General features: G+C 34.9%; 1 protein-coding gene and 1 pseudogene across 1 annotated transcript; one reads left to right on the top strand and one right to left on the bottom strand.

The window, feature by feature from the left end:
• Positions 1–4156: 4156 nt before the first annotated feature.
• On the bottom strand, positions 4157–6808 carry LOC126793822 (uncharacterized). Its single transcript, XM_050520451.1, has 4 exons — positions 6770–6808; positions 6609–6684; positions 5295–5456; positions 4157–5007 (listed from the first exon to the last, which is right to left on the bottom strand). Exons 1-4 carry the CDS (start codon positions 6806–6808, stop codon positions 4157–4159), a joined length of 1128 nt encoding a protein of 375 aa, XP_050376408.1.
• Positions 6809–11211: 4403 nt separating this feature from the next.
• On the top strand, positions 11212–16521 carry LOC126793821 (DNA-directed RNA polymerase II subunit 4-like; annotated as a pseudogene).
• The last annotated feature ends 583 nt before the right edge of the window (positions 16522–17104 follow it).

Below are 17104 nucleotides of genomic sequence, written 5' to 3'. Positions count from 1 at the left end.
AACCATCATATTTGTTAATAATACGTCATTTATGGGGTTAAATCATCGGAGATACTTGCTTTGTACTTAGCTCCTGGAGCCCTAATCCATTACTTTGAGTCCAATTAGGCCCAAATGCCTGACATGCATTATAATCTCTACAATGACAATTTGGTAATTTCTGTCACCATACTCCTTTTCTCTTATAAATAGACATCTCAACTTTATAAAATTGGTAAGCCTCCATTTCTCCACATTACTCCTACCTAGTCTACATATTCATGTAGCTGGCTTAGGCATCAGAGGGTTGAAGGCCGGCCAGCCAACTCGATCTTCTCCCTTAACGCCCTCTTGCTCATGATTTTCAAGTTGTCGAAGATGGTGTATTTTCCCGTGATACTCAAGATTCTAGCTCCATCTGAAATCCCACAGTAACAATATCCCTCCAGAATCATCATGAAACCACCATGGTTTTGGCATTATTTCCTAGTTGGTCTAGGAATTCTTAGAAAAGCTTTTGCTGCGGTGCTATGGTTACATTATCTCTTTATTTTTACTAATATGATAATTATACTAGTTTTACGACTTATCAATCTAAACTGTTTATTTTAATTGATTTGTTTGTTTTCCTTTCCATTCTTATCTTCTGTTATTAGATATATTGACAATGATAAAGGGAGAGTGATCTCTTATAAATACTCAGCCCTTTGTTATTTGATTGGATGATTTTTATTGATGATAATTTGATTATTGTGTTGTTTTGTCTTGCTCAACAGGTTAAAGAAATATCAACAATATTAGAGTTCATATTGACGACACTTGTGTGTTGGTTGAGTTGCTTCTTTAGAGATATGATCTTGTTGATCAACTGAATTTGAATCAAACAAATTAGTTTTCTAGATTAGTTCATTATTGTATTTAAGGTGTTCGATTTAGTACAAGTAAGCAATGTGTGCTTAGTGAAGAGATTCAATTTAATCTCTACTTGTTCTTGTAACAATCTTAGGTTGCGTTTGGGTGGGCTTTTGAGCTCCCCTGCTTATAAACAAGGAAGGGAAAAGTGTTTGGTAAATTTAGGTGGAGTCAGCTTATTAGAAAAGCCCCGGCTTTTTTTCCTTAAACGCAAAAGTAAGGGGAGGTTCCTTTTGGAAGTCGGAAGCGGGCTTCTGCACTGTACTGCGTGTACTGTAGTTAAAGGAAAATTTTGAAATACCAGTGCCATTGAAAACCCTAGTTTTTTCCTAAGCTGCTATCTCCATCTCCACATTTGAACAGATACGCCATTTGAGGAAGAGGAAGAGGTTGATACAGATTCGGCGAAGAAGATTGATCGAATCTAAACCAGATCTGGGACGAAGATTGATTGCTGCAAATTTCTATTTCCTTGCGGTCTTTGCCCCTCTCCAGACTCTTCGGGTACCTCTCATTTTAATGACCCAACTATTTGCTTTATTCAGATTCAAGCTTGTTCCCTTTGCTTATGATTATAGATACCTTGATATTCAGGTACCAAATACCAGATGATTAGCCATATCAAGAAGCTAGACGGCTTTTTAAAGAACCACTTGCTTTAACAGATGACGAGCAACTGGGTTGTGGACTGCTCCAGATGAAGAAGTATGTAATTCTAGTTGAAAATTGTTATATAATCCATTATCTAGTTTTGATTCCTGGAAGTCGGTCTTTAATCAGCTTGCTGTTTGTATAGGGGCTGATCTCCTTTCTGGTGAATGAAAATGGATTCAATAGTGACATAGTGACTAAGGTGTGGTGCTTCTACTCATTGAAATTCAGGCTCTTCTCAAATCATGCTTCCTTTTCAGCAGTATGTCAGCTTTATTTATATTGAATTTTGTATTGATCAGGCTATAGAAAAGATTAAAGCAGCCAAGAACAAGTCATCACAGGGAAGGTATGTGAATCTAGCACAATTAAATTTGAATGTATGAGTTTCTTTTCATTGGGTTTGAATCATTCATTTTATTATTTGCAGACTAGAATGTTATACAATTCTATAATCCTTTCTATTTCAGCTGACAATACTTCAACACATATCAGTCCCCTTTACTTTTGTACGTACTAATTTTATATAGATACTTGTTTGTGACTGTTTTCTCAGTATTTGTTGCATATTCAGCTTCTCTTTCATGGAAAGGATATTGGACTACATGTGTTAAAAAAACCATATTTCTCAGGATAAGATAAAGAGTGCATACCTTGGAAAGAGAGGTTACTTTTGCACTCATGTGTTCTGTGCAATAGATCTCAAGGGTGTGGGTCATACATTTGTTGACTAAAATACCTGACCTTTTGCTAAAATAACTTCTGCGCATTTCAGGATGCATTGCTCCAGAGACTTTTAAAGGACAATTTTTTATCAAAAGAAGTGAGGTGCACAGATACTTGAAGATAAATTTATAACTTTGTTAAGAGCAGTTGTATTTAATGGATCATGATTCCCTCCTACACCATTTCTTGATTGTTTGATATTCTTCTTCAGGAATGTCCTTAGGTGGGGAAAGAACATAACTTCAGCACAAACTAAGAAGCGTGCTGGTGCGGCAGTCTATAATAGAGCATCTTCACTGGAAACATTAGTTAGTGCCCTTATGCTTTCCCTCGACTTTTCTTTTAAAATTAAATCTAGGTTTCAGAATATATTGTTTTCCAATAGGAATGTTGAGATGGCAGTATTGGTGCATTCTTGCATATTTTTCCACACTGATTTTTCCATATTAGGTTTCAAAAAGTGATCCTCATATTACAAATGTATCCACACTGATTTTTCCCCTAAGAAGCACGGATACGGACACGAGTGTCCATATTGGACACAGTTCGATACGTGGACACGCCAAATGAAATTTTTATTGGACACAGATACGTTTTGGACACGTTAATTAAATATTATTTTAAATATATATACCTAATTTTAAAAAATAAGTAACATAATTTATTAAATTATAACAAGATCATCTCAAATATCAAATACAAATACAAGTTCAACAAAGTTTTAAACTTTAAACAAAATACATAATAAAATTCATTTGGCGATAGTTAATAACTTCATTCAAACTCCAATGTCATCTTCCACAATGTTCTCCATTTCAATAGCATCATCATCATCAACATCATCAAATAAGTATCCTTCCAATTGTGGTTCATCAAGTGTAAGGTTGGCCATCTCAAGTCTTCCAACATTAATGTCTTCCAAGGATTCAAATTGATCACCTCCTACATCCCACATAAGAGTTGCACTACTATTGTAAATTGGGCTTTTCCTAGATAAGAGGCGAAGATTGGTATGCACAAATACCAAATCTTTCGCTCTTTGTGGGAGTAGTTTGTTCCTCTTTAAAGAATGAATGAAATTGTATGTACTCCAATTTCTTTCACAACAAGATGAAGAACTAGGTTGACCTAAAAGCTTGAAGGCTATACCTTGAAGAGTATGTGCGGAAGCTCCATGGATTGCCCACCATGTAATTGGTTCTAATAAGTATCTATCCTTCATAGCATCTCCACTTCCAAACTCTTGCATACACATAGAAAAATTGGCAAATTCAATGTTAACTTTTCTTCTCTCATCTTCATCGGCAAAGTACCGCATGAGACATGTTTTTCTTTCTCTTGTAATCTCCAAATCTTTGTGGGGAGCAACACGATGAGTAACTTCACTAAGCCATTCCGAACTATAATACCTAAACATTGAAATATAAATATATATATATATAAGCTTCTACTAACCAATTTAATAAATATGAATATATTCTATAAAATTACTAAACAAGAATATAAAGTGCACTAATTAAAATAGATAATGAATAACACTTACTTAGGATTCAAAGAATGAGCCAAGCAATAAAGAGGCGTGTTGCTTTTGGTCCAACGAGCCATCAACACCTTATGAACCGCATTCCAAAAGAGAGAGTCTTCTTCAAGTTCTTTTCTTTCTTTCCTATAGATAATTTTTTTCACTTGAACAATCATATTATCCCACCATTCATACATCAAATGAAGACAAGGCTTGTCGGTATTCACCTTTCTAATTATCTCATAGATAGGCTCGGTAAATGCAAGAATGTAGTCAATATCATCCCACATTAAATCATCCAACAACATCTCATTTACCCTAGCTGCTTTAAGTTGATCATCTAATCTATAATCATCCCACTTTGGGCTAATCACCATTTGTTGCAAAACCATTCTTAATTGCCTTAAACCTCTTAAACATAATAATCGTAGATGCAAACCTTGTGGGAGCAACCGAAAGCAACTTCAAAGGGCAATGATCATTGAACATAACTAATCTCATTCCATGATTCATTATGAAGTTCTTAATATACATAACATGCTCCGCAATAGGTTGTATCCAAGAACATGGGTCATATACGTCTATATTGCTCAAGCAATTAGAAGGTGTGCAAATATTCTTCAGAGCAAGATTTAATGTGTGAACTACACATGGTGTCCAAAAAATAGTAGGATACTTACTTGCTATCGCTGCACCGGCTTTTGCACAAACGGGAGCATTGTCGGTAATCACTTGCACTACATTTTCATATCCAACTTCTTTGATGGATTCAATAATCAAGTTTGCAATTAATTCCGAGTCCTTGTATTCTCCCTCACAATTTACAGCTCTCAACATCATCGGACCACTCTCAGAAATAGCAATCACATTAATCAATGGTCTTCTTTGTGCATCGGACCAACCATCACTACATATACTCACACCTTTATCCTTCCATGAAAGTTTGAGTGGTTGCAGATGTTTCTCGATATTCTTCTTTTCCTTTGCAAGAAGTGTAGTCCTTATGGCATTGTAACCTGGTGGAACATATCCCGGGAGAGTAGAAGCACGAATATAAGAGTTCCGGTAATGTGGATTTCTTGCCAAATTGAATGGTAGACCACCGGTGTAGAACATCCTTGCAATCTCAGCATCACATTCTTCCCTAGCCGAGTTTTGAAAGGCTTTCTCAATGGAACTAGAACCAGCAACTGTTTTCCTCTTCTTTCCTATATCTCCTATTGTTGGTTCATGTGCATATGCATGATAAGTGCTCAACCCAACGCTACTAGTGGCACCAATTCCCCCTTGATGTCTCGTTGATGGTAGAGGAACTTGTTTTGGAGCTGTATTTGTCAATCTCTCTTGCATTCTCTCACCAACTTGACTAATTTAGATTTGGCTTCGGGATTAACTTTATGGCACCCAGCAATTCCCCCTCCTTCGCTCAACAAATGTGCCCGAACTCTAGTATACGAGCCGTTGTAGTACATATTGCAGAAGCTACAATGCCATCTCCAATTACCTCCACTTGCAGACTTCCTAATCTTCTTCACAAATGCCCACAATGGAGTTTTATCATATATTTGACAATCTTCATGACTACCTCCATCTCCAACATTAGCACCAGTATTAACTGATCCAGCACTAGAACTAATAGGAGTTGATCCTCCTGTACTCATACTTCCTGAAAAAGAAAAAAACAATCTGTCATTTTGTTAATACAGATCTGCAAATTCAAAAAATGATAAGTAATTATAGACAAATCCTTTATCTATGATTGAAGTTCTCAATTTTTCTTTAGGATGTCTATTACAAATGTCTAGAAGACATTATCTGCAAATAACCAACTTAACTACTTCATTTTAGCCAAAACTGTTACTGCATAAAAATCACAGATTCAAGCCATGTAACATTTGTCATTTTTTTCAATGCAGATCTGCAACTTTAAAAACTGATAAGTAATTGTAGAAAAATCTTTTATCTATGATTCAAGTTCTCAATTTTTCTTTAGGATGTCTACTACAAATATCTAGAAGACATTATCTGCAAATAATCAACCTAACTACTTCATTTTAGCCAAAACTGTTACTGCATAAAAATCACAGATTAAAGCCATGTAACATCTGTCATTTTTTCAATACAGATCTGCAACTTCAAAAACTGATAAGTAATTGTAGAAAAATCCTTTATCTATGATTCAAGTTCTCAATGTTTCTTTAGGATGTCTACTACAAATGTCTAGAAGACATTATCTGCAAATAACCAACCTAACTACTTCATTTTAGCCAAAACTGTTACTGCATAAAAATCACAGATTCAAACCATGTAACATTTGTCATTTTTTCAATACAGATCTGCAACTTCAAAAACTAATAAGTAATTGTAGAAAACTCCTTTATCTATGATTCAAGTTCTCAATTTTTCTTTAGGATGTCTACTACAAATGTCTAGACGACATTATCTGCAAATAACCAACCTAACTACTTCATTTTAGCTAAAACTGTTACTGCATAAAAATCACAGATTCAAGCCATGTAACATTTGTCATTTTTTCAATACAGATCTGCAACTTCAAAAACTGATAAGTAATTGTAGAAAAATTTTTTATCTATGATTCAAGTTCTCAATTGTTCTTTAGGATGTCTACTACAAATGTCTAGAAGACATTATCTGCAAATAACCAACCTAACTACTTCATTTTAGCCAAAACTATTACTGTATAGGTTCTAAATTTCACCTCTTCGAATCAAAGTTTCAGACTTTACATTCAAAATATAAAAAAACAATGAACTTTATCAGTAAGACAGTAACCAATAGCAGCTCTTCACAGCCTTACCTGGGTTATTGATGTATTGGCCCTTCCTTTTACTGTTCACTTCAAGTCTGGCAAAAACGAGAGATCCAAGATTCTCCTGTTAAGAAAACAACAAAACCAGATAGTTGTTCAGCTTCCCAAAATTCAACTCCTATATTCAATCAATTGTCAACTCAAAACACCTCTCCAATCTCACCATTCTCAAACCCAACCCACTTCATCAAACATCATCAAAACCCAAAGAGATTCAAACATGAAAACTAAAGCAGTAAAGCTTGAATTTGTGATCTAAAATGGTGAAATCAAAATCATCAAACAAAACCCCAATTCCACTAGCATGTAATCCCAATCAAACCAAATCACTCAATCGTAAAAAATAAAAATTTAAGATAGAAATTGTGACCTGGGAGAAGGGAAAGAGAAGTGCCTAGTGGGAGGAGTAGTGGGTGGTCGGACGCGGTGAAGATTTTAGGGCGGATCGGTGGAGAGAAAACGGAGGTGGTGAGATCGGAGGTTTGTTTTTGAAATTGAATATGAGTGAGTGTGAGACTGAAAATCACAAAAACAATTGTCTAAAAAATTAGTAAGGACAAAAATACCCCAGCGTGTCTTCCTTATTTGCGTGTCCAATTTGGACACGTGCGTGTCCATTGCGTATTGCAGCGTGTCCGAGGCGTATCCAAAGTCAGTTCGCGTGTCCGAGCGTGTCCGTGTCCGTGTCCGTGTCCGTGTCCGACACGCGACACGCAACCTAAATGGAGTGTCCGTGCTTCATAGTTTTTCCCTCTTTTAAGTCAACATGACACATGCACATGCATATGCACCAGCATGGATTCAATCCCTGAATTGCTCCATTCAACTTTTTTAAGCTCCGTCTTTTTTGTCTACTTACACACACACACACAAATAGCTGGTTTTGTTTTCTGCTCCACCTGTGACCGGAATGGGGTTCGTTTCAGTTATTAAATGCATCAAGATGCTTCAGATTTCTGTCATATCCTGGCCTTAATTGTATTTCATCTACATTGCATATGCTTTTGTGTTCTATTTGGTCCTCAAAAAAATATTTTTGATTTTGCTATCCCTACTATGGAGTTGCAGTTCTGTCTGTTCTAACTAAATACGTAAAGTTGTATGTAAAGCTGAATCAATAAACTACTTTGTGTAGGTTGTGCTGGATAAAGAGAAGCAGATAGTTACAGTGGACAGAGAGGTAGATGGTGGTCTTGAGACTCTGTGTCTAGATCTTCCAGCTGTGATTACGCAAGTATTTTGCCTTTAATTTTGTGTTTGAAGCTGCAAAAACTTGATATGGTCAATGACATCATCCAGTACAAATTCTTGACCATCCTACAAAGTTAAACATAATCAGTAACATATCTAAAGAAAAGTATATCACAAAAATGGCATTCTAATGAGGCAGCCATGTATTACTTCTACACTTCTATTATGAGTTTGAATCTTGTACTTCGTTTTCTGGAGAACCATAATTATATGCGTAGATTATGTACTCTATTACTCTCTGATTCTGCATATATAGCTAACTTTTGGTCCTATCAATAGGCTTGATTAATATGCCAGTGAATATTTTGCATACCGATCTCTAATTGTGTTTATATGCAGACTCAGCCCATGTCAGTAAGTTACTATGTTAATATTGTTCAATTGAAGGCATCAATAAGAAAATAACAAAAGTAAACAAACCACTGAAAATTCATTAGAAACTGATTCAATTTGCACTACATCTGCATGCATGGTCTGACTCTGTGTCTAGATATTTGTTAAACCAGTAAGAATAAATTAGAAGGTTAGAAGTTAGTACTGCAACAGGTTTTAAAAATTGGGCAATAGGATTACCTTTTGCAGGTTTTAAAAATTTACTCATTGATTGTGGAAAAGCGTTAGATATGTTGGTTGCCTTTGGTGATGAAATCATCAAGCCGTTAGATCCTGAATTTAATGGGGTTGCACCTGAGATAGAAAGGGACAGAAGATATATGCCGCATTTTAAGGTACTTAGTTTGTTACCTAATTAGAATATTATAAGTTACTTTAATTATTTTATCTATTAACAAATAATTTCATCAATTTAAGAATTGCATTGGTGCTATTGATGGAGTGCACATTCCGGCTTTTATATCTACTGAAGAGTCAGTACCATTTTATAATAGAAAAGGAGTACCAACCTAAAATGTTATGGCGGCCTGTAATTTTAATATGCAATTTATATTTGTATGTGCCGACTGGGAAGGATCTGCTCACGATACAAAGGTATTCCAATCAGTCATTCGAAATCCTGATATAAATTTTCCAATGCCTCCACCAGGTATAATTAATTAAATTATTTTACTTTTGTCAAAAATATATATTATTTTCTAATTAAATTTTGTTACATATAATATTTTGTTATTTTAACAGGAAAATACTATGTGGTAGATTCGGGGTACCCACAAATGAATGGATTTCTGGGACCTTATAGAGGACCAAAACAACATTTTCAACAATACCGTAGGCAAGAGCCAAGAAATGCGAAAGAGGTATTTAATCAAGCACACTCTTCTCTTAGAGGCGTCATAGAACACACATTTGGAGTTTGGAAAAAGAAATGGAAGGTTTTAAGAAATATGCAAGGTTATTCATTTCCAAAGCAAGTGAAGATCATGATTGCAACTATGACACTTCATAATTATATTCGGAGATATGGAAATCGTGATAGACATTTTATCCGTATTGGAGAAAGATCCGATGACATGGCACATGACATAGAGATGAACGATGATGCCGAAGAAGAACATCATGCTCATGGTGGTGTACAAGAAATTGAAAGGATAAAAAATAGCATCACCCAAAGCTTAATGAGTGCCTGTAATGCTGGTTAATGTCTAATGGTGTTAATTTATCATTTTGTAGTCATTTGATATCAATGAAACTCAATGGGTTATTTGTAAAACATAATTTAAAATTATAATTTCACCATAATAATTAGTAATTAATTATATCTAGGAATAATTTCAAGTATGATAAAGATTCAATTAGCCATAAAACTAAAATTAATAAGTATTACTATTCAATTAAAGTTAAAATTTTCATTCATGTCTGAATTGGTCATTTACAAACAAAAAGCACAAGCTGACATTCAGTTTACCAAATACTTTGCCAATCCCTTTTCCACCAACAACACTTAAAAAAAGTCAATTTACCAAACACTCAGTCACTTTGCTTTTCAACAGCTTATTTAAAAAAAACAGAAACCAGCCTTTCTGTAAAGCCCAACTGCACCAAACATACCCTTAATATCATAGAGGATTAACGTGTATGGACTACAATAAAGTCTCACAATGGTTTTTACTGAAAGGTTTTCACTGTTGTTAACAATTTATGTGTTAAAGTTTATGAGATTATTGAGTTTCTTATATCTAGATCCATATAAGTACTTTTAGACGATGAAGATTCCATGCTCCTTTTCACGAATCACAATTCTCTCCTTAAGACTCCAAATCCCGAAAATCGCCGATGTGAGCAACATAATCACAACAGACTTCTTCATAAAGAGGAATCATCCACACATGTAAAACAAGGGAACCCATCCCCGAGTTCCATCTCTGGCTTCGATAATCGACGGGAAGCCGCAACCGCCGCAAAGATTTTGGTCAAAAACCCACCACTAGGAAGAAACCCTAGCGGAGAGCGCAGCCAACTTAGCTTTGTTTGTTACTTGCATTTGTTTTCTTTCTTATTACCATGGAGCTTTTATCCTTGGTGCAGTTGAACTATATATAGATACCACTTGATGGAGTTGATGCTGAATATTACAATTAATGAGGATTTCTCATTCATCTTGATTATTTGCTTTGGGGAAAAAATTATTTTTATTTTGCTTTTCCTCTCTTTGTTCAGTTTGTTGGGTGCTCAATCTTCTATTAATAAAGCCAGAAGGAAAGTAGGATGGTTAAATTTTTGAAATACCCATAGTGCCTCTGGCTTATTAAATTTCAGATTTAATTAAATAAGATTTTGAGAGATATTATTGTAACCTTTTAAATAAAAGGTAAAACAAAATAAACAAAAATAAATAACAATTATTAACTGATATGAAAATAAAAATAAAAATAAGCATAAACGCGTGAGCACGACCTTTCGGCGTGGGCATGAAAGCTAGTTCTTATTAAAACCACATGAAAGTAGACACCTTCTAAACTATGAAGCTCAAATCACATTTTTCAATTAAAACCATTCGCAAGTAGGACATTTTCAAAGGTATAAAGCTCAAAAGTGGAAACACATTAAACTTAATTTCGGCACACTATTGCATTCCACGGCTGATTTAATGACGCGTCCCGATATGTCAACCCATATAAATATTGGTGATCTCTTCAGTGTTTGTTCCAATTGAAATTATATCAAATTTTAATTAAAATAAATAATAAATACGGCGAGAGCTAATTTTGCTGAAAAGTATACTGTACTGGGCTAAACTATTATGTTTTGGGCCAAAAATGATTATGCTGGGTTCTTTAGTGGCCCAAGACTTACTTTCTTCAGCCCAAGTAGGGTTCTGCAAGTATTTACGTCTAAGAACGCAGGAAAGAAAACCTTCTTTGTTCTTTTAATTTAATCCTCCACAATGCTTAGAGGAGAAGATGAAGTCGCTTCAGAACTAAAAATAGGAGAGGCCGGGTACCTAGTCTATATATGCTCCTTTTTGTTTCCTGTTATAGTTTTCTAAATCTAATTATTGTAATGATGTGATCAAGAATTGCACATTTTGATTGATGTGATCGCACACCCGTTCAAAAAGAGACCGGTTTACAATGTTGTTTATCAGAAAAGGGAATCAGCAAAAAGATCAATTTTGCTTAAAACATACAATCTCCTATTATTATGATTCTAAACCCTAATTTGTGATATAGACGACTGTGGTTTGATGACCGAGCCGGCTAGCCCGTTTTTTTATTTTATTACCAGATTAAGTTGAGTTTGGCTTAGATTATGAGTTTAAATTCTTAAATAATCTGAATAAAATATTTAGTGAATCAACTTATTTTTTAAGTTTACAAATTTCAAATGAACTTTTAAAAAACTGCATTAAATATGCAAACTTAGATTTTTCCAATTGCATCTCGAAGTCAAACTGGGACTAAACCCTAAACCCTAAGTTGGAAATGTACGTACGTGGTTTGATTTTATTAGACAATAAGAATTTCTGCTCAATCCATGAGCTAATAATGACAGTGAAGTTGATTGCGGTTATCTGCAGATTTTCTGAAGGCAAAATGTATGATGAATAGTGATCGCGGTGGCTATTCTTCTTGAGCATAAAGTGATCAGATGAAGCAAAATGTCTGGCGATTCTGCTCCTCTTCCCCAGTAAGCAGTACTTAATTACATTTATATTATTATATATGCACTCTTATGAGTCTTATCCTCAGTATCATCACGTACAAGACCCAGTTCAAGAGATGGCCTTATTAATTAGATTAATGAAGCTTTGTTTCTTTTGGGGTGCATGCAGAGTGTTGGAGAAATCACTGCAGTGTGTCAATTAGCGCTTTAGTCCGTACGTTAGTTACGACTCAAGGCTCTGTACAGAAAGTTCGAGATCGTCCTTCCATGAGTTCCATCCTTGTGATTAAAAAGTGTAAAGAAGATGATCAGATCGAATACCCCTTCCACAGCTGATACGGTTTATACATATATAGATGATTTGGCCGAGATCTTTAGAAGAAGATATACCTTTCTCATCTAATTTATATGTTGGCATGCATATGTTATCTACTGCTGTGATTGTTGAATCTCCATGTGTTCCTTAGTCTCATGACTCGTTTCTCTGAGAGTAATATAGTAATTAGCTAACAATATTAGGTAAACCTCTTTATAGTACTTAACTACTTACTGCGTGCTACTTTATCTGCTATAAGTGCTATCTATCGTTTGTGTTTAATCATTCCTTAACCAAGTATCAATCAGAATCCTCAGTAGTTGGCTGAACTCGAGGTAAATATATACCACTCAGAAAAATTGTACAGTTTTTTTTACCCCATTGACAATGGGCTTGCGGTAACATTATAGAAGATAAATGCATGCATGCAATGACAGATCTAAGATTACAACATTTGAGATGTTTTGACTTCTTAGCCTAAAACAAAATACTGGGAAATCTCGACAATGTGATAGAGTTAAATTAATGAATTAGAGAAAATACTAGAAGTGGTATTGTACTTGAAAATTTTAGAGATTTAACGAGAACATTATTATAAAATTAGAATAAATAGTAAAAGTAGACCGGAGGAACTTAGAAAGGGAATGGTAGGCAAAAATCAACCTAGGGATAGAGAGACTTTCTTAGGTTAAGGATCCTTGAGTCTGCCCAAAATAAGACTAAAAAGTAAAAATCACTATAAATTTTCTTAAAAATTTTTGAGTTTGGGAATGCTTGAAACTCCCTAAAAAATGGCTAGATCCGCCCTGTCAGCATGCATGTCTGCTGGCTGTGATTGGGAGTCTTTGCCCAGAAACTGTGGAGGAGGCTAAGGCAATAGTGCCCACACTCAAGGTACATACGTATATAATCTCTATTTTTACTTTACAGGCTGCACTATCACATCTGCATATTGCATGTAACATATATATATATATACAGTCTTTATCTAGATTGAAGTTTCACTCTGAAATTACATAGTGAAGTTCCAATTTTAGCACACTTTTCGGTCAAATTTTTTCACCATAAGTGATTCGATATTTAGATATGTTATTTAATATCATCTCGACAAAGTTTCATCTAATTTGAGATTGGTTTGAGCTTTCAAATTGAGATTTACATGAACGGTTCAGGTTGAACAATTTTAATTCATTCATTGAATTAATCTAATTTCAATAACTTAACGATGTCTGAATTAGATGAAATTTTATAGAGATGATCTTGAATAGCATACCTAAATATTGAATCGCTTATGGTGAAAAAAATTGACCGAAAAGTGTGTCAAAATTAGAACTTCACTCTGTACTTTCAGAGTGAAGCTTCACTCTGAATAGAGATTGTATATATATATATATATAGATGCTTGGATTGTTTACTGTAAGGCTCGTCAACGGGTCGGACTTTAGTAAATTTAAATAAGTGGCGAGCCTGACCGAGCCGGGTATTTTCACAAATATGAATATCCAAGTCCGCCCGCCTAAAGCGGGCATTGCTGGTTTTTACGGGCTGGGCCTTACTGGCTTGTATTAGAAAAAAAAACAGAATACTCTTATTTAATGGTTTGGAACAATAAAAGAATTATTAGAAAATATTCTAAAAATCACAAATAAATTCTACTTTCGAAATATTGTGATCGACACCGATAGATGTTATCGATATATATATTTAGGGACCCTGTAAAAATTTGTCCATTTTGAACATAGTTTGACCGTTCGTACCTACGGTCAACAAAAAAAAGGTGTTTTGATGTAATAAACCTCATTGACCAGGGCTTTACCAAATAAGTTTCCTTATTGCGACCACGCACGATTGGTGATAAAAATTAGGTGATTTCAAATATGTAAACAGTTTTCGGCATTCGCATCTTGGTAATGGGTCATCCCTTAGATATATTAGTGGTTTTTTTGTTTACCAAAAATTCTGACGGTCAAACGAGGTCCGAATTGAATTGAATTTTAAAATGGTCACTAAATATATATACCGATCACATCAAATAGTGTTAATCGATTCCAAGAAGTTTTCTTCATATAGTCGTTTCATAATGTGATGGTTTTATTATAAACCTAATTTAAAGGTTATGATACATTAGTGGACACTTCGGCGATGGAAAACTCCAATTCGAAATATTGTTGATCAAGACCAACAGATGTGATAGGTATATATATTTAGGAAACCCGTAAAAATTTCATCAGTTTTGGACATGGTTTGACTGTTCGTACCTACGGTCAACAAAAAAATGTGTTTGACATATTAAAACCCTCATTAACCGAGGCTTTGTCAAATGGGTTTTCTCGGTGCGACCGTGCATAATCGATGACAAAAAAATGGGTAATTTCAGATATGCAAACGTCTTTCGATGTTTGCATCTTGATAATTGGTCTTCCGTTAGGGCATATTAGTGATGTTTTTGGTTTACCGGAAATTCTGACAGTCAAACGAGGTCCGAATTTTACAGGGTCACTAAATATAAATACTGATCACATCGGCTGATGTCGATTGATCCCGATAAGTTTCCTTCATATAGTCGCTTCATAATGCGATAGTTTTATATAAACCTAATATAAAATGTTATGATATATTAGCGGACACTTAGACAATCGACAACTCTAGTTCGAAATATAGTCGATCAACACCAACACATGTGATCATTATATATATTTAGAGAACCCATAAAATTTTTATCCGTTTTAGACATAGTTTGACCGTTCGTACCTACCATCAACAAAAAAAATGCGTTTTGACATATTGAAATCTCATTGACCGGGGTTTTGCCAAATGGGTTTCCTCAGTGCGACCGTGCACGATATGTAACAAAAATGAGATGATTTCAGATATGCAACGGCTTTTAGGATTCGCATCTTTGTAATGTGTCATCATTTAGGACATATTAGTGGTGTTTTCGATTTACCGGAAATTCCGACAGTCAAACGAGGTCTGAATTAGATGAATTTTTTACATGGTCACTAAATATAAGTAACAATCACATCTGCTGGTATCGATTAATATCGAGAAGTTTCATTCATATTGTCACTTCATAATGCAATAGTTTTATTTTAAACCTAGTAGGAAGGTTATGATACATTAGTGGACACTTTTGCAATCAACAACTTCCGTTCTAAATACGGTCTATCGACACCAGCAGATGTGATCGATATATATATTTAGGGACCCCATAAAAATTTCGTCCGTTTTGGACATAGTTTGACTATCCGTACCTACGGTTAACAAAAAAAAAAAGCATTTTGACATATTAAAACCTCATTGACCGGGACTTTGCCAAATGAGTTTCCTCAGTGCGACCGCGCACGATCGGTGACAAAAAACTAGATGATTTCATATATGCAAACGGCTTTCGACATTCACATCCTAGTAACAGATCCTCCAATAATGTATATTAGTGGTGTTTTCGGTTTATCGGAAATTTTGACGGTGAGACGAGGTCCGAATTAGATAAAGTTTTAACATGGTCACTAAATATTAGTACTGATAACATCAGTTGGTATCGATTCCCGAGAAGTTTATTTCATATGCTTCATATAGTTGTTTCATAGTGCTACAATTTTATTTTAAAGCTAATATAAAGTTATAATATAAAGAAATTTTAAATCTAGTATTATTAACATATATAATATTATATATATAATTATTACTAAAAAAACATATAATTGATATATGTATAATATATTATATGCATGCAAGCATTTGGCGGGCTGGGCCCACAGACCGAACCAGATTTCACACCTCTAAATTAAACATGACCCTCTACCCACGGAAGCATACTTTACCGGGCTTTCTCGGGGTCCGGACCGGGTAAAAGTCTACCGGACTTGCGGGTTTCCGTTGATTTTTCAGATCCACGAACTAAATAATGAGGCCTAGTTTACTGTAAATAACAATCTTACTGGATCAGAATTCAGACCGAACAAAAAAGTCTTGTTGAGTAAAATCAATTAATACTATAGATGTACCTTGCGAATGGGGGGTTAGGAATTCATAGGCCTTTGTTAAACATTAAAGGGAAATGTTGAGAAATTGTTGGGGGTTTAAGGCAGGTACCGGTATTCAACTATTCATTCACGTGGTGATGAAGCTGTTGAGAAATTGTAGCATTACCTATTAATGATTAACCAATTACTATATATATACATACATATATATATATATATGGATAAATTAATCAATAAATCCATGCTGAAGTATTTATTCATGTTTAACTATGATCGTTTGTTTTCATAAAATGATACCCTTGTTTTTATTCAAATCTCACCCCAAATATCTGAAATTAAAGTACAGAAGAGTATTAGTAATAGCATGGTCCTTGGCTCCATGGCCCTTGCCATTCAAAACTATAAGCAGTGATGTTTGAAAAGTTAGGCGATTGCTAGTAATCAGAAAACCTAGCTATTAATTAAGGAGGCCCACATGGCGCTGTGGTCCAGTGGGTCTTGGCCCAGTGCTGAACCATGTTTATTAATTAAGAAGATAGCTAGCTGGTCCATTGCAGATGTCTCTACTCCGGTCTAGGCATATATCCATTTAGTCCCCTTCGGGTAATTTATTAGATGCAGTCCCGCGAAAATGACACAGAGTAGTTTGTTGGTAACTTGTATAACACCCCATTTGAAAGTAGCACGTAGTAATAATAGTCGGAACTAGGAAGTAGGAGTATGCTAATAGTATTTAGTCGTCCTTCAATTAATCTGCCATGCATGTCCAATGGGTGCAATTAATTTGGCGTATGTATCACACTGCTATATCATGCTCTATCTTAATCCGCCCGGTACCACTCATATACCATTATACCATAACATATTACTTT

Source organism: Argentina anserina, chromosome 5 (genome assembly GCF_933775445.1).
Source record: "Argentina anserina chromosome 5, drPotAnse1.1, whole genome shotgun sequence".
NCBI classification, from domain to species: Eukaryota; Viridiplantae; Streptophyta; class Magnoliopsida; order Rosales; family Rosaceae; genus Argentina; species Argentina anserina.
Note: the sequence above shows the minus strand (reverse complement) of the source record. Positions and strands in the feature narration are given on the sequence as shown.